Genomic DNA, 25,436 nt, shown 5'->3' with positions numbered 1-25,436 from the left:
TCCATCCATACTTACTGCAAATAACATAAATTCAATTTTTCAATTTTCCTTAGGTTGAATAAAACTCTATTGTGTATATACCATATTTTCCTTATGCATCATCTGTTGATGGACACCTAGGCTGGTTTCATTGTTTGGCTATGATGAATTGTGCTGCGAAAAACATGGATATGCACTTATCCCTACAGTATGATGCTTTAATTCTTGAGGATAATCCCAAGGAGTGATATATAGCTGGACCATATGGTGGTTCCATGCCTAGTCTTTTGAGGGAAACTCCATACTGATTCCATAGTGGTTGTTCTGATTGCACTCCCACCAAGAGTGTAAAAGTGTTTTTTCTTCTCCATTTTCTGTCTACAATTATTATGACTTGCATTTTTGATGAGTGCCATTTTGTGTGAGGTAAAATCTCAGGGAAGTTTTGATTTGCACATCCCTAATCGATAATGACACTGATATTTTTTCATATATTTGTTGGCTGTTGGTACTTCTTATTTTGAAAAATGTCGTGTTTACTTATAATTTTATTTGTTTTTGAATGATTTCTTTTTTTGATGTTGGGTTTTGTTGTTTTCATTCTTTATCTATATTATCCTCTCAAAGGAATAGCTAGAAAAAGACTGTCTCCCATTCTATCTGTTAGGATCTATATTCAAATTCCTACTGCTTCCTTTGCACTGAAGATGATTTTTCACTTAATTCCAACTTCTTGAATACTCTTGACATTTTTTGGCAGCACTTTCAGCTGGTATTTATTGTGCATGTTTTTGCCCCATTTCTAAATATTGTTCATAGGAGATTAAGTTACACCATGAATCATTAAGGGAACAGCATCATTCCAGCTATTATACCATCCCATCCTTTATCCCCAACTTTCATGTCCTTACATAAAATGCATTCGTTTTATTGCAGTAGCCCCCAAATCTTTAACTCCTTTCACCATAAGAAGTATGAATTCAAATCATATCATCTTCATCTTATGTGAATCATACTCAATGTATGACAAGTTCTGAGGACCATTTCCCTCCAGGTATGAGACTACAAAATCAAGAGTTATGTGCTTCTCAAACTCAATGGTAGTACAGGAATGTGATAGGACATTCCCCTTTGCAATGGAGAGATAAGGAAAGAGAAGTATCAGATCCATTAATCTAAAATCTGACAGGAATGTCCGCATTGAATTTTAAGCTTGAGAATAAGTTTTTAGACTCTTAACCTGCCTTCTAGACACTGGAATGTGGGTGGTTCCTCCAAATTTCAGGACATGCTGTCCTTTTGTCTATGCTGGGTATAGCACTAATTATAGGTTTCCTAGGTTGAAATCACATGCCTTCGGCTCTCTCCCAGGTAGGGGCTACAAGCTGGTGCTCTACAGTTCTAGGATCTCTGGATAAGACCTGTTTTCGTGGTTCCACTAAGCATGTCCTAATGGAATCTCTCTGTGTTTATAAAACCTGTAATCCCATGGTCATTAGCTAGTGGGGACTATTTACGAAGCTCAGCCTGTGTGGAATATCTCTGCCTTGGTGCCAAAGCTCTTGGAAACTTATTTTAAAAAAATGTAGGATGGGTATCCATGTCTGTTCCTCTCTTCCATATTTGTGCAATCTCAGGATTACACCTATAGATTTGGTAGCGGAGTCCTGGAATAACACCTAAGCCTGTTTGGGCTATGGCAGGGCTGGCATAGGAGTCTTGCATTAGAACTACAGAAAGAAAAATTTTGAAGCAGTGCTAATAAGTCAGGCCCTGAACACCAAGAATTTGTGGATCTTCTAGAACCCTTCTTTGAACCTGTTATTTCTTAATGTTCTGGGACTGTGGTGGAATTGACGTCCGTCAAGATCTCAGAAAAAGCGTTCAGGGTCATTCTCCCATATCTTGATGAATAGCCTCTGGTTTCCTTCTGTCCATATAATCTCGTTATCAAAATATTGCTTAGTCACACCCCTTTATATTCTCTTCCCTAATATACCTTTTACATTGTGTTATAATGGGGGTCAAATCAGTAATTTTCCAAATCTTTAAAATGTGTTCACTTTTGATTATAAATAACATCTTTATGTAGTTTCTCTGTAAGCATTTAAGAGAAACCATGTACCACATTGAAATCTGCTTCGTTCCCCCTCCAGCCTCTGGACTCCACAGTTCAATTGTTTTCTTCTGATTTGTTCTATATAGTTATACATGACAGTATAATGCATTTAGACATGTCATTCATAATTAGATTATAATTTCTCATTTAAAATGGACTCATGTAGGATGACATGGGTTATGAGGTCATACATGCACAAGGGTAATAATGTCAGATTCATTATACATTCATTCCTATTACCATACCCTTCCCCTCCCTTCACTTCCTCTACCTTTTCCAATGTAGTTCTATTCTTCCAGAGCCTTAACCTTTTGTGAATCAGGCATCCACATATCAGAGAAAATATATGGCCTTTGATTTTTCTGGTCTTAACATCCAAACAATCCAGTTTTACCTGTCATGAGTTAAAAGTACTGGGTGGTAATTTTAATTTCTGTCTTTGTACTTATCTTACCCTTCTGTTTTCTTGGGGTCAGTGGCGTACTGAGAGTGAGCCTTACATCTTTTTGACTTAACTTTCATATTAATAATTTTTACTTACTTTAATTAGTTGTACATGACAGTAGAATGTATTTACACATTTTCATATTGATTATGGCCTATTATCTCAAATTAACCCAGTTTATCCTATACTGAAAGTTCTACTTTTTCACAGATTAATGAAAACTGTTATAAACTTTTAAGGAAATAATAAAATATTAGGAAGAGTAGGACATATTAAGTTTTTAGAGTAGTTGTTATCCATGAAACATATTTTTTATAATTCCATATCTTACACATTAGTTTGAGAACATCAACTTGGTGGCATCCTCAGATTCCAATTTCATCCCCTGTGACTGAACTTGGTGAGGGTCATCACAACATTGTGAATGGCATCATGGTGGCAGGAAATGCATGGGGTAGAGCTTGCATGGCCACAAAACTGGGTACAGACCAGTCTTGCTTTTTATAACCACTGACTCTCACAGAAACAAATGAGGCCCAGGTGAAGAAGTACATTACTCCCTTCCTATGGCCTCATCCCCTAGTGTGACTGAATACCTCACACTAGGCTCCACCTCTTACAGGTCCTACCACCTCAACATTGCCACACTGAGGACCAAGCCTCCAGTCCTTGGGGAAAAACCACATCCACCTCATCACAATTCCAAATAGCCAGCATTGTCAGGCAGCATGTTGGAGTCTACAACATGTGTGTAGGTGGGGATGGGGGAAGGTTCTCAGACGTCACTGGAAGCAGCTGGAGCCCACATTCCAAAACCTCTGTGATGTTACACTTGCCATAGTCATGGCCTCAGGGTGTCAACCCAGAAGGAGATCAGTGGTGCTCATTTGTTTGAGAAAAGCAGTCTCACCATGTCAGACTCAAGTGTTTACATGCCCCCACCCCAAACATGAATGAGATGTCTGTGGCTTTTTGAAATCTTATGGGCTTCGATGAATATGGCTGCAGTCATCATTTAAATGGGCTGCATTTCATATATCCATGAGTCTCAAATGCGCTATCAGGTTTCCCTCACAGGGATTGAGGGAAAAATTGATAATGATAGTGCAGAGGAAGGAAAGGGGGAGAGAGAGGGTCAGTAGGAAAAAGGAAAGCTATATATAGTTAGGAGCTCAAGATCTAGAGTGGCTGATGCATTAAGGAAACTGTGGGTGTCTGGTAATGCTGGTGACATTTGGTATATACCCGGGATATTCAGTATGTCCTTAACTTTTGTGAGTACTCTCACAGGTGAGACAGACCTCTTGGGGAACTCCAGTTGCCCCAGACTAGAACAGAGTCTGGCTTGGTTTTCAGATGCAGGTGCCTGACCCAGAAGGGAAACTGGAGCTTCCACTGGCAAACAGCCTGCTCTTCGTGGTAATAATGTACATGCTGGTTACCCTGAATTTTTCAAACCCAGGAACCCTCCATCATTGTAAGTCCTCAGAACAATGGAGGAAAGAGAGGGCACTTCATGGGCTAATTCCTAAGGGGCTCATTCTACAGTGGCCAGCACACTTGTGGCCTCAGGATGCCTTCTCTCCATGTCATCATCAATTAGGCCAGGGCACTTCATTTCCAGATCCTCTGAGCTATGAGAAAACAGAATCCTGATCTTCATGTAATTGCTGTGTGGAAGTGAGTACTCCTCCTCCTTGTCCATTCTTGGTACCTTACATATGCCATGGCCTCTGTGTCTGCACCTGTCCTGAGAGGCTGGCCTTGCTTGTACAGGTGCTGACATGCAAAAGGCACACATGTGTGCTGGGCCTCGTGGAGTCAGGGACAGGAGAGCAGTGCCTGTCCCAACCCCTGGCTTGCTGACATTCATACCAAGAATTTTACCCTGGCTGCTGTCCTATTCTGGGCATCTTTGCCTGTTCTCCTCTGGGTGTCCAAGGAGGAGGGTTTCCTGGGTTCTGAGTGGCTTCTGTCCTGTGCACAGGCTGCTTGGGTTTACGAATGCAGAAGGCGGCTTGGTAGAGTTGTTCTTTTCTTTCGTATCCAGTATCTGAGAAAACAGTCTCAGATGATTCTATATCCTGATCAAAGTGACAACCAGGCAGGTCCTTATCTCTGAGATCTTTGTGATATCAGGTGACCTGAGCAGCCATGGAGTCCTAACTGCTTTAATTAAGGAAATGCAGGTTCTCCCTGGAGGTGGTATCCCCTGTTATGGGTCAATGGCAGAGGTCCTAGGGTGCCTGGTTGGATTTGGGGGTGATGGAGTCCAGACCAGATAGACCCTCAGTCCTGCTTCCTCTCCCCTAGAAGTCTTACCAGCACTTCTGTAACACTGTAGGTGAGCTAACAGCTGCATGGGCCACAGAAATATCAGGAGTTTCCTGCTCTTGCTCCTTTCTCTGTGTATTTGGGAACCGAGCTGAAGATCAGCGTACTCTTCTTGTGCAGAGGTGACTCACACCTTTCTCACTGAGAAAGGCCATGGAATAGCACACATTACCAGGTGCCCACACAGAAAGAGGAGGGATGATGGTCAGCCCAAGTGCGGGCACACAGGGTGGGGCTTGAGCAGTCACTTGGTAGGACCTGTGAAGGACATGTTGAAGGCCAGAGGGGTCTGGCTGAGAGGTAGGGTAGAATGGACTTGTGGAGTAAGAATGGAGCAGGGACACGGAGAGGAGAGTGATAATGAACATTGAAAACGGACAGGCACCAGGACAGTGTGGTGGAGAGAGGTACCCTGGGTGTACTGGACTAACAGTCCAGTCCAGGGAGGAAGACGGGTGGCAGGGCATACTGAGGTGGGACCAGGGGGAAAGGAGTCTGGTCCAAAGGTGGGGCCAGGGCGTAACTGTCCAGTGCCTTGGCTCCTTAACCCTAGCCCAACATTGTAGTGGCTGTACCCACCTTGGGTCTCCGGTTGCCACTCATTCTGCAATCTGTTTATCAGGTGGTGGTGGTGAGCACTGACAGGCACCCATATGATGCCTGGGTAAGCAGAACCAAATGCTTGGTGCTGTGAGGATGCATGTTTCTCCCCTGCCACTAGGCACTTTCTGTGCTTTCTCTACTGCCCTTGGCCCTCATGGTGCTCATGAGTCCTTCCAGACCCACCTTTTAAGATGCAGCTCAGAGCTTTCCTTCCCCGGGAACTGTGAGGCTGTTCACCCTCCTGGGTACATTGCATGGAGAGCCTACTGTGTGCTAGGCTGCATGTTATTTGAGGGATATTATGGAGGTAAGTCCATCCTGTGCCTATAAGCAACCTGAAATCAGATAAAAGGAGGGAAGAAGCCCATCGATGTCTAGGGTAGGACTTGGCCTTCAAGTGTGACCTTTCCTGCTTGTGTATTGAAGACCTTCAGCCCAGATTTCCCTGGGCCATGTGAGTTTTGAGTAGGAAATATAATTGGGCATCCCTGATGCCACTGCTCTCCCTGATAGTGAAATTCAATGAAGGGACACTTCAGAAATAATAGAGAGGTAAGAAAGTGAAGTGGGAGCAGGTGGAGACACCATCTTTGGATCAGTTTAATAACACAAGGAAGATTTAAAAGGTGTCTGGAAGGACGAGGCAGGAGGACAGGTGTGGTCAATGGAGCCACAGAAGCATGTGGCAAGAGGGAGGTAAAAGGTGATGAGAGGAACCCTGAGGGGGCAGGAGAGGTGTGTTCTGTTAGCACTCATCTGGGGAGAGCTCTCACAAGTGGGTAGAGGGAGGTCACACTTCCTAGGATGCCGGAAGGCAGGAGGTCCTGGGTCTCTCTTGGGCTTCCCTGTCCTTGCAGTCTTCCAAACCCCCGTGTTGAGACCCAGACCTAACTGACCAACTTAGGCAGGGTCCTTGGGAGATGGCCTTGCCCCATCCTGCAGGTTCGGAGCTCCTCTTCCAATCCCCATCTCCCTTAGCATGACATCACCTTAGACAGGGCTGGACCAGGAACTGGTATGCCACCCTTTGTGCCCAACTGGGACCCAAGTGAGTTGGTAAACCAGGGGCTTCAATGGGATCCCTTGGGCTGGTCAGGAGGGCTGAAACTGGGTCTCTTCCCTGGTCCCTACCCCAGCTCCCAGGCCCTGACACACACTGATCCTTTCTTTTGGGGTTTTCTCCAGAGCCACCTAGGGGCCTCTGTGAATTTCAGTGTTCTTGTTTCTGTTGATTCTTGCCCCACCAATTGGGGTAGAGGGAAACTACAGGCTGAATGGGCTCCTGTTTAAGAGCTCTGGTCTCTGTGTTTTGCAAGCTTAGTGGAGAGGGGGGTTAGGGAGCCCAGGCCAAGGTGGAAAGTGACCCCTTGCGTTTAACCTGTTGTTCCCAGGTATATGTCAGAACACCTGCTTTTCCAGACTGAGGATGGAACAGAGTGGAAAGCACTGGAGGCTGTGGGCTCACCAATCCACTCCCCACAGGCACTCCCAAAACTCCCTGGGTCCAAGTCTCCATTTGTGGGTCCCCAAAGGAGTGGTGATATTGCATCCTTATGGGAGGTGAGTAAATCTAGAATATAAAGCAGCAATTTAAGATGACTGAGCATAATGACACATACCGAAAACCCTAGAAGTTCAGGAGCCTGAGGCAGGAGGATCATAATTTTGAGAACAGGCCTGGCAGTTTAGTAAGACCCTGCTAAATAAAAAGGCGTGAGGAGGTAGTTCAGTGGCATAATGTGCCTGGGTTCAAACTCCAGTACTGCCTATAATCAAAAATTGAAGAAAATAAAAAGATAAAAGTTGGTCTTGGCGTCACATGCATTTATTTCCAACTACTCTGTAGACTAGAGCACAAATATCACTTGAGTCCTTGAGTTTGAAGCAAACCTTCATTAAATGGTGTGGTATATATATATATATATATATATATATATAACAACAAAAAGAACAAGAATGAAGCCAGGAAGCATGGCTTCCTTGAGTTTGAAGCAAACCTTCATTAAATGGTGTTCATATATATATATATATATATATATATATATATATATATATATAAAAACTACAAAAAGAACAAGAATGAAGCCAGGAAGCATGGCTCACACCTGTAATCCCAGAGACTCAATAGACTGAGTCAGGAGGATCACAAATTTGAGGCAGGCATTGGGATCTTAGCAAGACTCTTCTCTCCACTTTTGTAAAAAAATTGGGGGCACTGGTGATGCAGCTCAATGTTAAAGCCAATGAAATCAATCCCCACTACAGGGCATCAGGGAGGAGACAAAGCAATGTGACTCCATAATATTAAAACTGGGGGGCTTGAGGTGTAACTTATTGTAGTGGTTAGCACGTGCTTAGCATGCTGGAGGCCCTGGGTTCAATCCCCAGCACCAAAAAATGAATAAAAACAAAAATATTTATAAAAAAACTTTATGTATATATACCAAGCAACAAGTGAAAATGTTAGAATGTATACCTTTTGACCCAGAAATGTAACTTTTAGCAAGTGTGTCCTAGGAAAACAATAGAATAGCACAGATTAAGGGCTTTGTCCCATTTTTTAGATAGCAAAAAGGAGCTAAAAATCTACTTAAAGTTGATTAGTAAGAAATTGCCGGGGATTCAAGATGGCGGACTAGAGGGTGGGTGCGTTTCGTGTTGCTCCAGGACTCAGGACTCAAGAAGAGGAGATATAGAGAGCCTTGGGACCAACTCAAAGCAGCCGGGCGAGAATCTCCCACTGGGCAGGCGTCCCGGACGGGGCAGGAGTCCTGGACGGGGCGGTAGCCCCAAAAGCAGGGATCTTTGCAAAGTAGAACGGCCGGCGAGGCGCCCCTCCCCCCGCCGGAGCAGTGATCGCAGACAGCTGGGAGCATTGAAGAGGGGGCTGCCCAGAGGAGAAGGAGAAATAGGGGCTCGGCACGTCGCTTGGAATTGGATCAGCTGCGCCAGGGCTCCGGGGGGCTATCCGGAGGAGCAGCGTGGACTCAGGACTCAAGAAAAGGAGATATTGAGAGACTTGGGACCAACTCAAAGCAGCCAGGTGAGTGTTTCACACTGGGCAGGCATCCCGGACGGGGCGGTAGCCCCCGGACAGGGCGGTAGCCCCGAAAGCAGGGATCTTTGCAAAGTAGAACTGCCGGCGAGGCGCCCCTCCCCCCGCCGGAGCAGTGATCTCAGACAGCTGGGAGCATTGAAGAAGTGGCTGTTCACCACAGTGCTTGGACTCGGCGCAACCCACCCGCGCTCTGGGAGGCTGCCCAAAGGAGAAGGTGCTTGGTGAGCTGTTTGGACTGAACGTGACCACCCCTGAACACAGGGGGCTGCCCAGAGGAGAAGGAGAAATACGGGCTCGGCATGTCGCTTGGAATTGGAGCAGCTGCGCCAGGGCTCTGGGCGGCTATCCGGTGGAACAGCGTGGTGAGTGGTTTGGTCCCAGAGCATCCGCTCCTGAACATAGGGGGGTTGTCTGGAGAAGGAGGAGGAGCGCGGCGGGGTGCTTGGCCTCGAAGTGACTGCACCAGGGCTACAGGAGGCAGTCGGGACAAGAAGGTGCACAGTGAGTTCTTGGGACTCGTGACGCACCAGATCTCTGGGTGACTGCCTGGTGGAGAAAGTGGTGCGTGGTGGGTCACTTGGTCTTAGAGCGACCGCACGGAACAACAGGTGGCTGCCGGAGGAAAAGGCGTGTGGCGGTCACTGGGACTCGGAGCGATTGTAAGGGGCTCCAGGTGGCTGCTCAGAGGAGGGGCCGCATAGCCAGGCGAAAAGTGCAGAGCAGGGTCCTAGACGGCTTCTTGGTGGAAGGGCCCCACAGACAAACTGAGGGGCGGAGCGAAGGCTCCAGGACTGCAGGCAGCTTCTCTGAGGAGAGGCATCCGAAGGAGATTCGTTTGCGAAGGGTGAGGCTTCCAGGCCCAGGAGGTAGGTCCGGGTCCCTGGGATCATTGCAGAAGAAGGCTGCCCAGCCCAGGCGGTAGTTGTGAATTGAACGGAACCTCTTGGAGGAAAACTGACCAGCGAGACCTCCCCACCGGGTGACTCCTCCTGGTTGGGTGAGGTTCTCCCAAAAGGACCGTAAAATCAGAGACACAGATCCAAACTGGTCTTGCATCAGCCCACAACCTACTTCCCTTCTGGATGACCATTCATCAGCAAGTGAAGGTACCTCTGCCCACTAGCAGGGAATATACCCCACCAGAAGGCCACCACCCCTAGGGAGTCAGCTCCCTTGTGGAGCACTGCATTATCAACTTCCTCCAAGATTTCAGGCTACTGAAGACTAAGAGGGGATATAATAGAAATCTCAGGGATATTATAAGACAATAGAGGAAATCTGCAATATCACAGCGGTCAACTGATACCTGAACAATATGAGAAAACAAGGAAAGAAAATGCTGCAAACAAATCTAGATGCTACATCAATGAAACCCAACGACAGCATGGCAGAAGAAATGACAGAAAGGGAGTTCAGAATGTACATAATTAAAATGATCAGGGAAGCAAATGACTAGATGCAAGAGCAAATGCAGGCACTGAATGATCGCACCAATCGACAGTTAAAAGAGCAAATACAGGAAGCAAAAGATCACTTCAATAAAGAGTTAGAGATATTGAAGAAAAACCAAACAGAAATCCTTGAAATGAAGGAAACAATAAACCAAATTAAGAACTCCATAGAAAGCATAACCAATAGAATAGAACACCTGGAAGACAGAACATCAGACATTGAAGATAAAATATTTAACCTTGAAAACAAAGTTGAACAAACAGAGAAGATGGTAAGAAATCATGAACAGAATCTCCAAGAACTATGGGATATCATGAAGAGGCCAAATTTGAGAATTATTGGAATTGAGGAAGGCTTAGAGAAACAGACCAAAGGAATGAAGAATCTATTCAATGAAATACTATCAGAAAATTTCCCAAATCTGAAGAATGAAATGGAAGATCAAGTACAAGAGGCTTATAGGACTCCAAATATACAAAATTACAACAGACCCACACCAAGGCACATTATAATGAAAATGCCCAACATACAAAATAAAGACAGAATTTTAAAGGCCGCAAGAGAGAGGAATCAAATTACATTCAGGGGGAAACCAATACGGATATCAGCAGATTTTTCAATCCAGACCCTAAAAGCTAGAAGGGCCTGGAACAACATTTTTCAAGCCCTGAAAGAAAATGGATGCCAACCAAGAATCTTATACCCAGCAAAACTTACCTTCAAATTTGATGATGAAATAAAGTCCTTCCATGATAAACAAAAGCTAAAAGAATTTACAAAAAGAAAGCCAGCATTACAGAACATTCTCAGCAAAATATTCCATGAGGAAGAGATGAAAAACAAAGAAACAAATCAGCAATGGGAGGAACTATCCTAAAGGAACTGTCAAATAAAGGAAGAACCAAGTCGTGTGAAAATAAATAAATAAATAAATAAAATGAACCAAATGACTGGGAATACTAATCATATCTCAATAATAACCCTGAATATTAATGGCCTGAACTCATCAATCAAAAGACATAGACTGGCAGATTGGATCAAAAAGAAAGATCCAACAATATGTTGCCTGCAAGAGACTCACCTCGTAGAAAGAGATACCCATAGACTAAAGGTGAAAGGATGGGGGAAAACATACCATGCACATGGACTCAGCAAAAAAGCTGGGGTATCCATCCTCATTTCAGATAATGTGGACTTCAAGTCAAAAGTAGTCAGAAGGGATAAAGAAGGACATTACATACTGCTTAAGGGAACCATAAATCAGCAAGACATAACAATGATAAACATCTATGCCCCAAACAGTGGCTCATCCATGTATGTCAAACAAATCCTTCTCAATTTCAGAAACCAAATAGACCATAACACAATAATACTAGGTGATTTTAACAGGCCTCTCTCACCACTGGACAGATCTTCCAAGCAGAAATTGAACAAAGAAACCATAGATCTCAAAGCACAATCAATAATTTAGACTTAACGGACATTTATAGAATATACCATCCAACCAAGAGCGAATACACTTTCTTCTCAGCAGCACATGGATCCTTCTCTAAAATAGACCATATATTATGCCACAAAGCTAATGTAAGCAAATACAAGAAGATAGAGACACTACCTTGTATTCTATCAGATCATAATGGACTGAAGTTAGAAATAAATGAAAGAGTAAAAAACAGAGGCTACTCCAACACCTGGAGATTAAACAATATGCTATTACATGATGAATGGATAACAGAAGATATTAGGAAGGAAATTAAAAAATTCTTAGAGGTAAATGAGAACAAAGAAACATCATATCAAAATCTTTGGGACACTATGAAAGCAGTACTTAGAGGAAAATTTATTTCATGGAGCGCATTCAATAAAAGAAGTAAAACTCAACAAATAAACGACCTAACACTACAGCTCAAAGCCCTAGAAAAAGAAGAACAGACCACACCAAAAGTAGTAGAAGACAGGAAATAGTTAAACTCAGCTGAAATCAACGAAATTGAAACAAAAGAAACTATACAAAAAATTGACAAAATAAATAGTTGGTTCTTTGAAAAAATAAACAAAATTGATAAACCCTTAGCCACTCTAACAAAGAGAAGACTAGAGAAAACCCAAATCACCAAAATTCGGAATGAACAAGGAAATATCACAACAGACACGATTGAAATACAAAACATAATTAGAAGCTATTTTGAAAATCTATATTCTAACCAAATAGAAAATTTCGAAGACATCAACAGGTTTCTAGAGACATATGAATTGCCTAAATTGAACGAGGAGGACATACAAAATTTAAATAGATCAATTTCAAGTAATGAAGTAGAAGAGGTCATCAAAAGCCTACCAACAAAGAAAAGTCCAGGACCAGACGGGTTCTCAGCTGAGTTCTACAAAATCTTTAAAGAAGAGCTCATTCCAATACTTCTCAAAGTATTCCATGAAATAGAAGAGGAGGGTACCCTCCCAAACTCATTCTATGAAACCAATATTACCCTGATACCCAAGCCAGACAGAGATAAATCGAGGAAAGAAAATTTCAGACCGATATCATTAATGAACATTGACGCAAAAATTCTCAATAAAATTTTAGCAAATCGCATACAAAAATATATTAAAAAGATAGTGCACCACGATCAAGTGGGTTTTATCCCAGGGATGCAAGGTTGGTTCAACATCCGGAAATCAATAAATGTAATTCACCATATCAATAGACTTAAAGTCAAGAACCACATGATTATTTCAATAGATGCAGAAAAAGCATTTGATAAAATACAACACCCCTTCATGCTCAAAACACTAGAAAAAATAGGGATAGTGGGAACATTCCTTAACATTGTAAAGGCCATCTATGCTAAGCCCATGGCTAATATAATTCTAAATGGTGAAAAACTGAAAGCATTCCCCCTTAAAACTGGAACAAGACAGGGATGCCCTCTTTCACCACTCCTATTCAATATCGTTCTTGAGACTCTAGCCAGAGCAATTAGACAGACCAAGGAAATTAAAGGAATACGAATAGGAAAAGAAGAACTCAAACTATCCCTATTTGCAGATGATATGATTATATACTTAGAGGAACCATGAAATTCCACCAGAAAACTGTTAGAACTCATAAGTGAATTCAGTAAAGTGGCAGGTTACAAGATCAATGCTCATAAATCCAATGCATTTTTATACATAAGTGAGGAATCCTCAGAAAGAGAAATTATGAAAACTACCCCATTCACGATAGCATCGAAAAAATAAAATACTTGGGAATCAATCTCACAAAAGAGGTAAAAGACCTCTACAATGAGAACTACAGAACACTAAAGAAAGAAATCGAAGAAAACCTTAGAAGATGGAAAGATCTCCCATGTTCTTGGATAGGCCGAATTAATATTGTCAAAATGGCCATACTACCAAAAGTGCTATACAGATTCAATGCAATCCCAATTAAAATCCCAATGACGTACCTTACAGAAATAGAGCAAGCAATCATGGAATTCATCTGGAAGAATAAGAAACCCAGAATAGCTAAAGCAATCCTTCGCAGGAAAAATGAAGCAGGGGGTATCGCAATACCCGAACTTCAACTTTATTACAAAGCAATAGTAACAAAGACGGCATGGTACTGGTACCAAAATAGACAGGTAGATCAATGGTACAGAATAGAGGACACGGACACAAACCCAAATAAATACAACTTTCTAATACTAGACAAAGGCGCCAAAAATATGCAATGGAGAAAAGATAGCCTCTTCAACAAATGGTGCTGGGAGAATTGGAAATCCATATGCAACAGAATGAAACTAAACCCATATCTCTCACCCTGCACAAAACTCAACTCAAAATGGATTAAGGACCTTGGAATCAGACCAGAGACTCTGCAGATTATAGAAGAAAAAGTAGGTCCCGGTCTTCAGCATGTCGGCCTAGGACCAGACTTCCTCAACAGGACTCCCATAGCACAAGAAATAAAAGCAAGAATCAATAACTGGGATAGATTCAAACTAAAAAGCTTTCTCTCAGCAAAGGAAACTATCAGTAATGTGAAGAGAGAGCCTACAGAGTGGGAGAATATCTTTGCCAATCATACTTCAGATAGAGCACTAATCTCCAGAATCTATAAAGAACTCAAAAAACTCTACACCAAGAATACAAATAATCCAATCGACAAATGGGCTAAGGAAATGAACAGACACTTCACAGAAGAAGATGTACAAGCAATCAATAAACATATGAAAAAATGTTCAACATCTCTAGTAATAAGAGAAATGCAAATGAAAACCACCCTAAGATTCCATCTCACCCCAATTAGAATGGCGATTATCAAAAATACAAGCAACAGGTGTTGGCGAGGATGTGGGGAGAAAGGTACACTCATACATTGCTGGTGGGGCTGCAAATTAGTGCAGCCACTCTGGAAAGCAGTGTGGAGATTCCTTAGAAAACTTGGAATGGACCCTCCATTTGACCCAGCTATCCCACTCCTTGGCCTATACCCAAAGGATCTAAAATCAGCATACTACAGAGATACAGCCACATCAATGTTCATAGCTGCTCAATTCACAATAGCCAGACTATGGAACCAACCTAGATGACCTTCAATTGACGAGTGGATAAAGAAACTGTGGTATATATACACAATGGAATATTACTCAGCCATAAAGAATGACAAAATTATGGCATTTGCAGGCAAATGGATGAAATTGGAGAATATCATGCTAAGTGAGATAAGCCAATCTCAAAAAGACAAGGGACGAATGATATCGCTAATAAGTGGAGGATGACACATAATGGGGGGGAGGGAAGGGTTAGTGTTAGGGTTCGAGTTAGGGTTAGGGAGGGGGCAAGTATGGAGGAAGAAAGTACTGTATAGAGGGTCAAGAGGGGTGGGAGGGGTGGAGGGAAGGGGAAAAAAATAACAGAATGAATCAAACAACATTACTGTATGTGGATTTATGATTACACAAATGGTATGCCTTTGCGCCATGTACAAACAGAGAGGCAACATGTATTCCATTTGTTTACAATAAAATAAAAAAAAAAAGAAATTGCCTTCTATATACATATACAGGTTTGCAATTTAAAAAATTTCTAATCAAATAGTGCAATCTGTCAAACATGTAAATTCATAAGAATAAGCATTATAACTGAAATGATTTATCACTCGTAATTAGAATATCTTTGGGTAAGAACTGGAATATAATGGATTTTTTAAATGTTTGTTTCAATCATCATGAGAATGAAGTCCATGTGTTACAGTTGGTTGAGCCATCTCAGGAAGGTCTTGTGAGAGTTACACTCTCCTTCCTTACACTGGTTCTTCTGCTTTCTCTTCCTTCCATTGTACTTGAAAGATGCAAGTTCAGGTCTCCTGTTTATCTCCGTGTTGATTTTACCAATTATATCACCAGGATGGCTGTTATTTTTATTAAATGTTTTTCTGTATCTAAAGTCATATATCAAGTTTTATGAAATAATATAATTTAGTTAAAATCTTATGTGGTTTGAATCAAGTGTATTTTATATGTTTCCATCATCAGAGAAATAAAGGCTTTGTTCAAGGAAGAAGCCCACTTCTTTGCAAGTAATATGGATCTTCACCTTGTATACTTTAATCTAGTATACCCTTAGGAAAAGGAAAAACTTTTACCTAGAACTTTTGGGTCAAGTAGAAAGGAAGTTGCATTTTAGAAACAAATCACATGTCAAACATCATGCTTTTCCTAGTTGCCTTGTTTGGTTGCTTATTAGTCCCCTGTTCCTTGGTAGGCAATTCCCTGGAGAAAGTACCTTCAACAGTAATTGTTTTAATTTTCTACAGATGGATAGGTATATTTTTCATTACATCTTAACAACTATATTGAAGTATAATTTTCATACAATAAAACTCACCCATTTTATTGACCAATTCAGGATTTTTTAAATGTATTTTGAGGCTCATTAACATTGGAGAGTTATTCACTGTGTTTTATATTAATTACTTTTTATTTTACCGTTACTGTCATTTTATGAAAGAAGTAATTCTACTTAAATTGTAATCAGTTTAAGAAATTTCACTTGCTGTTTTATATTATTTTTCTTTTTGTCATATGAAAGTTTTCTTCCTTGAATTGTTAGCATTCTTTCTCTTTCATATTCAGAAAAGGATGGCTTCCTTTGTGGATCCTCAGCAGTAGGTCAATTTATTTCTTTTAAATCTTCTAATTCAGGTTACCCAATACAAATCTGTTTGTATTTTTCTTTCTAAAATGAATTCTGCCATTACAGGTAAATAACTATGTGATATATTTGCAATTATTACTCAAGAATAGTTATCATATACTATTACTTCATATACTTACTTTTCCATGTTCCATAAAATCAACTTTAGTCTTTAAATGATGATATTGGAACCAGTGAGTTTTAATCATTTAAAAATTAGCTATTGAAAAAATAATTTCTTAAAGTACATATAAAAAAAGAGATGATCCATCACTTTGTGTCCTTTTAATCTTCTTTTCTCATGTGATGAACACGGCTGAACACCAAGGGACCAGAAACATCAGCAGTAGTGAGAGAGGAGGATGACGGGGGTGAAGAGGCTGCACCTCCTGTCACTGGGCCACAAACAGATCATACAGAATCAGTGAGTGATTGACCCATGACCTGGTGTGTGCATCTGTGCATGTGCGTTGCTAAAAACAGCAGGTGGCATTTGACTTTCAGTGATGATTTCAAAATGTCCTCAAGTTTAACATACTTTTGTATGAGAATATTAAAATTACATTAAGATGTTTACCTAGAGAATACTCATCACACATTTTGGAAAATTAAAAATCTAAAGGCATCTTAAAAGAATACTTAAATCACTGGGTTTTTTCTTTCTATATTTTGCCCTGTTTTCCAGAGAAATCATCACTTTCTCTGTTCTTTCTGTTTCATATTGTGCATAACTATTATATCTAATTCTTTGATCTTTTCTCGTCCCCAGATTATATATTTTATTTTAGTTTTTTACATTTTTCTCGAAGCCTTAATATCGTTTAATAGACAGGTGAGAGTGAACATCCTCACCAGGTAAGGGAGGAGCCAGGGAGAGAGAACTCCTGAGGAGACTTGCTGTGGACGGTGATGTGGTGGACCCAGTGCAGAGCTCAGGCAGAGCTCCCAGGACTGCCAGTGGACCCTGATCTCAAGACAGAGGACTTTGTTTTTTTATTCCTTGCAACTGATCTTTATATATGTATAAAATCTTTTGTGGAAATCAGGAATGGTTATTTCAACAACAAGGTTTCTAGTCTTTTGCACATTATCTTTCTGACTTTTTACTACTTTGCCTTTACTACTCTTACTAATCTTTTATTTTTCTTTTTTCAATTTTAGAGTGATGGAACTTCAAAGAACAATGAAAATCCAAAGGGACACTTCCTTCATCTCTAGACCTGAGTTTGTGAGAGAAGAAATGTTCCCCTGAAAGCACAGCTGGTGAAAGTAAGGAGCATGTTCAGAGCCACTTGGGCATTAGGGTGGAAATACTGGGGGCGACGGGGAGTCCTGGGCTGCCTATGACCATTAACATAAATGAAAGCAAAGAGTAAAGTGAGTCAGATGTCAAGGTGGGGGGGAGATTGGGGACAGGGGTGGGGGACTGTTGATGGTGAGAGTGGTAATACTGAACTTGAGTATTTTGTGAGCTTCCCATCTTGTACCTTCTGATGGAAGTATAGAGACTTTCAACAGTCTTGAGTCTTAAACTGGATTGGCTTATTTCGCTTAGCATATTCTCCAGCTCCATCCATTAACTGCAAAAGCCATCATTTCATTCTCCTTTAGGCTGAGTAATATTACATTGTGTATATATATCATATTTTTTTATGCATTCATGTGGAGAAGACCAAGGTTAATTCCATAGTGTAGCTATTGTGAGTGGAGCTGCTATCACTATACTTTGCTGATTTTAAGTCCTTTGGGTACAGACCAAGGAGCGGGATAACTGCGTCAAATGGTGTTTCCATTCCAAGTTTTTAGGAATCTTCCTACTGCTTTTCATAGTGGTTGCAAAATTTTGCAGTCCCACCAGCCATGTATGAATGTCCTTTTTCCACATCCACACCAACATTTAATATTGTTTAAATTCTTAAAAACTGCCAGTCTGACTGGAATGAGATGAATTCTTAGAGTAGTTTTGATTTGCAATTCTCCAATTGCTAGAGAAGTTGGACATTTTTTCATATATTTGTTGATGCATTATATTTCTTCTTCTGTGAAATATCTGTTCAGTTTCTAAGCCCATTTATTGATTGGTCTATTTGTTTCTTTGGTGTTAAGATTTTTGAGTTCTTTATATATCCTGGAGATTAATGCTCTGTCTATGGTGCAGATGGCAAAGATTTCCTTACTTTCCGTAGGCTCTCTTTTCACATTATTGATTGGTTCCTTTGCTGAGAGGAAGCTTTTTCGTTTGAATCCAACTCATTTATTGATTTTTGATTTTACTTCTTGTGCTTTAGAAGTCTTAAGCCATCCAATCCTAAACCAATATTGTGAAGATTTGGGACTACTTCTTCTGTTATTAGAAGAAGGGACTCTGTTCTAGTGCTTATATCTTTCATCCACATTGCATTGAGATTTGTGCATGGTAACAGAATGGGGTTTATTTTCATTTGAGACATGAGGATTTCCAATTTTCCCAGCTTGATTTGTTGAATAGGCTCTTTTCTCCAGTGAATATTTTTAGCACATTTGTCCAATAGGAGATAATAGGTCTCTGTGTCTTGTATTTTGCACCATTGTTTTTCATGTTTGTTTTGGTGCCAACACTTGGCTGTTTTTGTTACTATACCTCTGTAGTGTAATTTAAACTGTGGTATTGTGATGCCTCCTGCTTCACTTTTCTTGCTAAGTATTGCTTTGTCTATTCTGGATTCCTTATTTTTCCAGTGAATTTCACAATAGTTTTATTTATTTATTTATTTTTTATTATTGATCACAATTTATTTTAAAGTTATGAAAAGCCAGCAACAGTCAGGCTGGACAAATACTTGATTGCACCCATGTTTCCATGGGACGTGGACAGCAGCACTGTTACACAATGAGAGCAACACTTCCTTTTCCACCTTCCTGGGAAAATGTTTGTTAGATAAGGCAAAGGATGGGCAGCTACTGAATGGCAATATGAACCATGCAAGAACAACAAAGAATAGTAACAGGTGTGCGATAAACTGCTCAATCTTGGGCTGAGAAGGCAAGAAAAATCGCAGAAGGTAATGGGTGAAAGGCATTTCAACTAATTATTTTTTAATCAATGCAAGAAATAACTTTTAAAGAATGTCTTCCAGCCACCTTTATACAGGGCAGCACAATCCAAAGGTAATTTTCTTTTCTGTAATTTTAGGTTGATGCACAAGTGGTCTCTTTCCGCCCTCTCTTGTTCCACATGAGGAGGAAACAGATAAAACCACCTAAATGTCTTCCTCTAAAGCTCTGGATTATAGAAATGATGAACAAAAAACATTTATTTCACACCTAGGCATAAATAGCTAAATTGGAGATTACTGTTCACTTTCCTCTTCCATTATTTCAACTCTGCGAGGCCCGTAAAGTAAAACATAAGCAATATGCCAGTCTCCACCACCAGAAAGCCGCAAGATATCTTCTGGTGTTACGATGCTGACTTTATCATCATCGAACTTAATCCATTCATCTTGTTTCCTTTTCACCCATGACACATAATGACCTGAAGAACTAGACCTTCCCTGGTGCGTTAGCACTGCTTGTAAGTCATAGTATCCACAATTATTGGAGCCAATATCATCAGCAAATGAAAAGGGTTCATACTTAACTTCTTTATGAGGACTACTCTTCTTATCACCTGTATTTGGCTGTTGATTCACTTTTTTATCTTCTAGATCCTTGAATTTTGATCGAAAAGAGATCATTTTCTCCTGAAGTTCTGGTGTACACAGTTCATATACATCCAACATAAGAGGAAATTTAACATCAGATTTGATATACAAAGCATTTCTTTGCAATGTCAGAGACTGTTTGGTGATTTCTTCCTGAAGTCACAATTTAAGTCCTGTAAAAAGATACTTGACTTCCTGATTAATAAAACAGCTAAGCTGGAGTTGATTTTCCTTTCCTTTGGTGACTTCTTCTTCTTTGGATTCTGTACATTTCATGGTCGTTTCAAATTCAACACCGAAGAATTGATCGATTAAACTTTTCTTTTTAGAAGGTGTCACTGCTGATGCAGATGAAGAATCTGTCTCTTTAACAGAATCATCTTCTATGGCTTCCAATTTTTGTTGTAATACTCGCATCATTTGTATCCAACATTCATTAGCATCCTGTTGAAGATATTGTCCTTGTTCACCCTTCTCCGCAAACTGTGGGAAGGCCATGTGCAAAAATTGCAGTAGAATAATGGGTGGAATACTAGAAGAAGTTTTATCCATGGAATCAAACAAATCTCTAAGGGCTGCAGTAATATACTGCGCTGAAGCCATTTCCCCTGAAGCTCTCAAGGCACCTGCATACCTTTTAAGGGCATCTTTGAGTTCAGGCACAGATCGAATACATTGAACTGTAGCGTTCATGTAACAAGTGTTACCAAGATTTGTCAACCCACATGGTAATTCCATAGCAGAGGCTAACTGTTCTTCTGTCATGTCTTCCACGAAGACAGTTTTAGCTGAAGGTTCTTCTGGAAGAGCATCTGCTGATCCCATCATTAGTAGAGTCATTCCATTTTTTATTTTGATGTTTCCCCAATCATCATCCTTCAAGGTTCCTCCTTTCACCATAACTTTCTGTCTGGCCGGCTGGACTCCAGTCAATGCAAAAAGCTGAGCCTTGAATACCATTGGAGGTTCATCAGTATTCAATTCTACACCTTCAAATTTCTCCTTTCCCCATTTTACAGTAATTTTTCCAGATGCTAGAGGCTGTCCATATTCCTCAACTCCTGGCTCTGTCCTTGCAATGATATCTCTCCAACTTCGGCAGTAGTTTTAGATCTCAAAGATTCTCATATTGAAATGCAAATCAAGACTAACCTAAGATTCCATCTCACCCCAATTAGAATGGCGATTATCAAGAATCCAACTAACAATAGGTATTGGCCAGGATGTGGGGGAAAGGGTACATGAATACATTGCTGGTGGGATTGCAAATTAGTGTAGCCACTCTGGAAAGCAATGTGGAGATTCCTTAGAAAACTTGGAATGGAAGCACTATTTGACCCAGGTATCCCACTCCTTGGCCTATATCCAAAGGACTTAAAAACAGCATACTGCAGTGATGCAACCACATCAATGTTCATATCAGCTCCATTCACAATAGCTAGATTGTGGAACCAACCTTCAATTGATGAATGAACAAAGAAGCTATGGTATATACACACCAATGGAATATTATTCAGATATAAAGAAGAATAAATTTATGACATTTGCAGGTAAATGGACAGTGTTGGAGAATATCATGCTAAGCGAGATAAGCCAATCCCAAAAAACCAAAGGTGGAATGATCTCTCTGAGAAGCGGATGATGATACATAATGGGGAGTGGGAGGGAGACAAGAAGGGAGAAAGGATGGATTGTATAGAGGAAACAGAAGGGTAGGAGGGGATGGGGGAAGGAAAAATAACAGAATGAGACAAATATCATTACCCTATGTACATGTATGATTACACAAATGATGTGACTCTACTTCGTGTACAACCAGGAAAACCACAATTGTACCCCATTTGTGTACAATGAATTAAAATAAATTAAAAATTAAAGACTCTCATATTATTTAAAGTGACCAGATAATACATATAATGATTATTTCTAAATGGTTATAGAATTCAGTGTTCAAAATATGAAATGTAATTACATATTATCAAAACAGAATAGAAATAATTACAAATAGAAAGTGGAAAGTACATGGGAAATTAATGAGAACTTATTCTGTTGCAATTTAAACCCTCCAATGTGGAATGAAGATCCAATCAGACAGGAAAAGAAGGAATTGCAGAAGATGTTGAACATGTTTTCATATAATTGCTGATGGATTATAAATGAATTGAAGAACATACTAATACACTTCCTAAAATATGGTTCAGAATGTCAAAATTATTTAGAGTACTAAATATGGTACTGAAAATAAATTAAAAGTGTATTAAACATGGTAGACAGATGGTATTAAAAAGTACAAAATTCAAGCATGTGAAGATCATCCAGTAGAACAAGAAAAGATTTTGCAGTATTAATTAGGCTACTGGATTATCAAATTTAAGTACACTATCTTCAAGTTGAACTGATACAATAATTCATATTTCAACAAAATCAAGTTGATACTATAGACTATGAGGACTAAGAAAAAAAGGTTAAAAGCAGGTAGAGATAAAAAGCAGAATATTTCAAAGAAAAGCAATAGGAGTAATTCCCCCAAAATATCAATAATGGAAAGCAGAAGGCAGTAGACTGATATTTTTAAGTTATATAGCAGTAATGCAAGAAATATGAGATTCCTATATTTTTTTTATTCTTGATATATAAGTATAATGAAGAATAAGTTGAACTGTAGTAGTGTTTTTGTCAGAATGTGTGCCTAGTTTAACACCCAGCACCTCAAAGAAAAACAAACAAAGCAAAAGAATGAGGAGAAAAATCAAGCCATTTCAGAAAAACACATTAAAGAATGTTGTCACCAAAAATATGACATTAAGGGATTCAAGCTCTGGATCCACTTCCTCTCTTGAGAGTCTTTGTCCTCTCCTTCAATGAAAGTTGCTTTGTACCCCCCAAAAAATCATTAAGAGTCTACTGAAAATGTACTGTGGATAGAAGAAATTTGAAACTTCAAAGAGAAATCCACATATAGGAGGAAGCTATATCCGAAGAACAGGTAAATATTTGAAGAATACTTACAAAAGAATAGCAGCATTTAATTTGGAGAGAAAAAGGATAAAATGAAAATACTATTAAACTATGCATACAAAATGATAACATCATTATTGGAGATGAAGTTTTCTTAAATCTGTGGAGGAGTAGTATGGAAGTAACAAATGCATGTTATAATTTTTAGTGTTTAAACTTAAACATAGGTTAAAAGAAATAGAGCACATTTGAAAATCTAATAGAAAGGAGAAACAGAAAAGCAGACAGCATTCCTATTGTGACTTTACAAGTTTGCTGCATATTTTGGGTAAAATCTGTATCTTTTGAGAACAATCTCATGCCATCTATGGCTTGGTTTTATCTCTACATTAGCTTTTCTGGAGCAGAAATGTTCACCAATGAAATCTAGCTTAATAATTCTTTTACAAGTGTGCTTTTGTTGAATTACGTAGAAAGTCTTTGTCAAACCCAAGGCCATCTCATTTTTCTCTTCGGTTGTCTTCTGAGAGTTTTACAATTTTGCATATGTGCCTGGCTTCCATTTTGAGTTGATTCTTGGGAGGGTTGAAAAATCTATGTCTAGATTCATTTTTTTTAGCATGTGAATATCCAGTAATTCCAGCACCATATATTGAAAAAACTATCTGTTCTTCATTGTGTTGCATTGCTCCAATGTCAATGACTTTGTAACTACATTTATTTAGGTATATTTTTGAAGTGTCTCTCTGCTTCACGGATTCATTTGGCTCTTGATTCTGCAGTGCTCTATTCTCTTCATGATGTGACTGGATAGTAAGTCTTGAAGTCAGGTCCTCCAACTATGTTCTTCTCAATATTGCATAGTTTATTGTGGTTTTTTTTGTGTTTTCATACAGATTGTAGCATCTGTTTGTCAATATCCACAATATAACTTACTAATAACTTATTTGGGATTGCATTGAGTCTATAGGTTAAACTCGAAACAACTAAGATCTTGGAAAGTTTGGGTCTTCCTCTCCATGAAGATGGAACTTCTCTCCATTTATTTAGTTCTTGTTTGATTTTGTTGATCAGATTCTGTTTTCCTATTGTAGATTTTACAAAGACTATGTTAGGCTTATACCTAAGTGTTTCATTTTGAGGGTGCTAATAAAAATGGAATTGTGTTTAATTTTTATATGAAGTTCAGGGTGATAAATTCTGGGAGCACAAAGCTGTGGCATGATAGAAATAATGGTTTACTTGGTCTTTGAAGCTAGTTTCACTCTCTTCTCTGCCACTACCCTTGACCAGTTTGTTTTGAAATCTTAGTACGTTTGACAAGACAAAAGGATCAAAGTACAAGGAAAGGATTTAGTTTGGAGTATAATAATAATAAGATGAAAAATGCCATAAATTTGATAACTGTCATTTTGAACTATTCATGTAATATTTTTAACCTTCAATCTAAAATGCCCATAAATGCATGGTTGCATTATTCATTTAAGTGCTATCTTTATTACACTAATGTAAATTACACATTTGAATATGCACTCAGTCTCCAGTTCTTATGCTGTATGCTGCTAAGTTAGTCAATTTGTGGACTTAAGTAGTAGATCATCTCCATCAAATCCTCTTAGGGCATTGAGTTGAGAACAGAAATTGTGCATTTGCTTTTTCAGTAGGGAAGTACATCTGACCTTGTCAAAGTAGATTTGATAGAGTTGGTGGAGGAGTTAGGAAGTGATATTGAAGAGATACATAGAAGCCAGGTAAGTGTGAAGAACCCAAAAAAGTACAATCCCATAGCAGGTGGACCATAAGGGATTCCAGGAGGTGATTTTATTTATTTATTTTGGTACTAGGGATTAAACCCAGCAGCACTTAAACACTGAGATACACCCCTAGACCTTTTGCTATTTTTTTTGGAGAACGAGGCTGATTAAATTGTTTACAGCCCCAACTGCTGAGGCTGGCTTTGAACCTGTGATCTTCCTCCTCACCTCCCAAGTTGCTGGGATTACAGGCATGTGCCATCATGCCCCCACTCCTTGTTTTGTTGTTTCTTTTAGTGGAAATCAACACAATTCACTTCCTGATCCTATAGAGAAAGTAAATTTTTTCATGTGGATATTCATACTCCATCTTTTGCAATTCTGAACTCATCATAATTCCACTTCATTCCCTACCCTGGGGAGCATCCTACCTGTGTCTTATATCTACCTATCTTGATACCATCCTCAAAGCAATTTGTAGAACATTTACTCTGGGTACCTAAACCAAACAACACCTAGAGATAGTGTATTTTGTTGCCACCAGGATTTAGAGTCGCTTCTACATTTTATTTTATCATTGATATCTAAATTATCTTCATTATGATGTGATAGAATTCAGGGTAATGTCTCCATTCCTTTTGTTTTTACTAAGAGTTGCTTTGTGGCATAAGATATGGTCTATTGTAGAGAAGAATCCATGTGCTTCCAGGAAGAAAGTATGTTTGCTCCTTGATGGATGAAATATTGTATATGTCTGTTAACTCTCAATTATTGATTGTATTATTTAGTTCAATACCTTCTTCATTTAGCTTTTGTTTGGAAGATCGTTCCAAAAGTGAAAGAGGGATGTTCAATGCATCCAGTATTA

At 39.7% G+C, this 25,436-nt stretch overlaps 2 protein-coding genes across 2 annotated transcripts in view; one reads left to right on the top strand and one right to left on the bottom strand.

Annotated features, from left to right (window-relative positions):
• Positions 1-25,436, top strand: part of LOC306671101 (serine/threonine-protein kinase PAK 2-like) — a 368,847-nt gene that overhangs the window by 28,064 nt on the left and 315,347 nt on the right. The window lies entirely within an intron of this gene.
• Positions 18,933-20,877, bottom strand: LOC306671097 (ubiquitin carboxyl-terminal hydrolase 14-like). The gene is given in 2 exon segments (XM_079156327.1): positions 18,933-20,015; positions 20,019-20,877. Coding segments are annotated over 2 exon segments (1,311 nt in total). The 5' UTR covers positions 20,817-20,877; the 3' UTR covers positions 18,933-19,502.

This window comes from Sciurus vulgaris (assembly GCF_902686455.1).
Source record: "Sciurus vulgaris genome assembly, chromosome: 10".
NCBI lineage: Eukaryota > Metazoa > Chordata > Mammalia > Rodentia > Sciuridae > Sciurus > Sciurus vulgaris.
The sequence above is the reverse complement of the archived record's forward strand: the minus strand, read 5'-3'. Positions and strand labels throughout refer to the sequence as shown.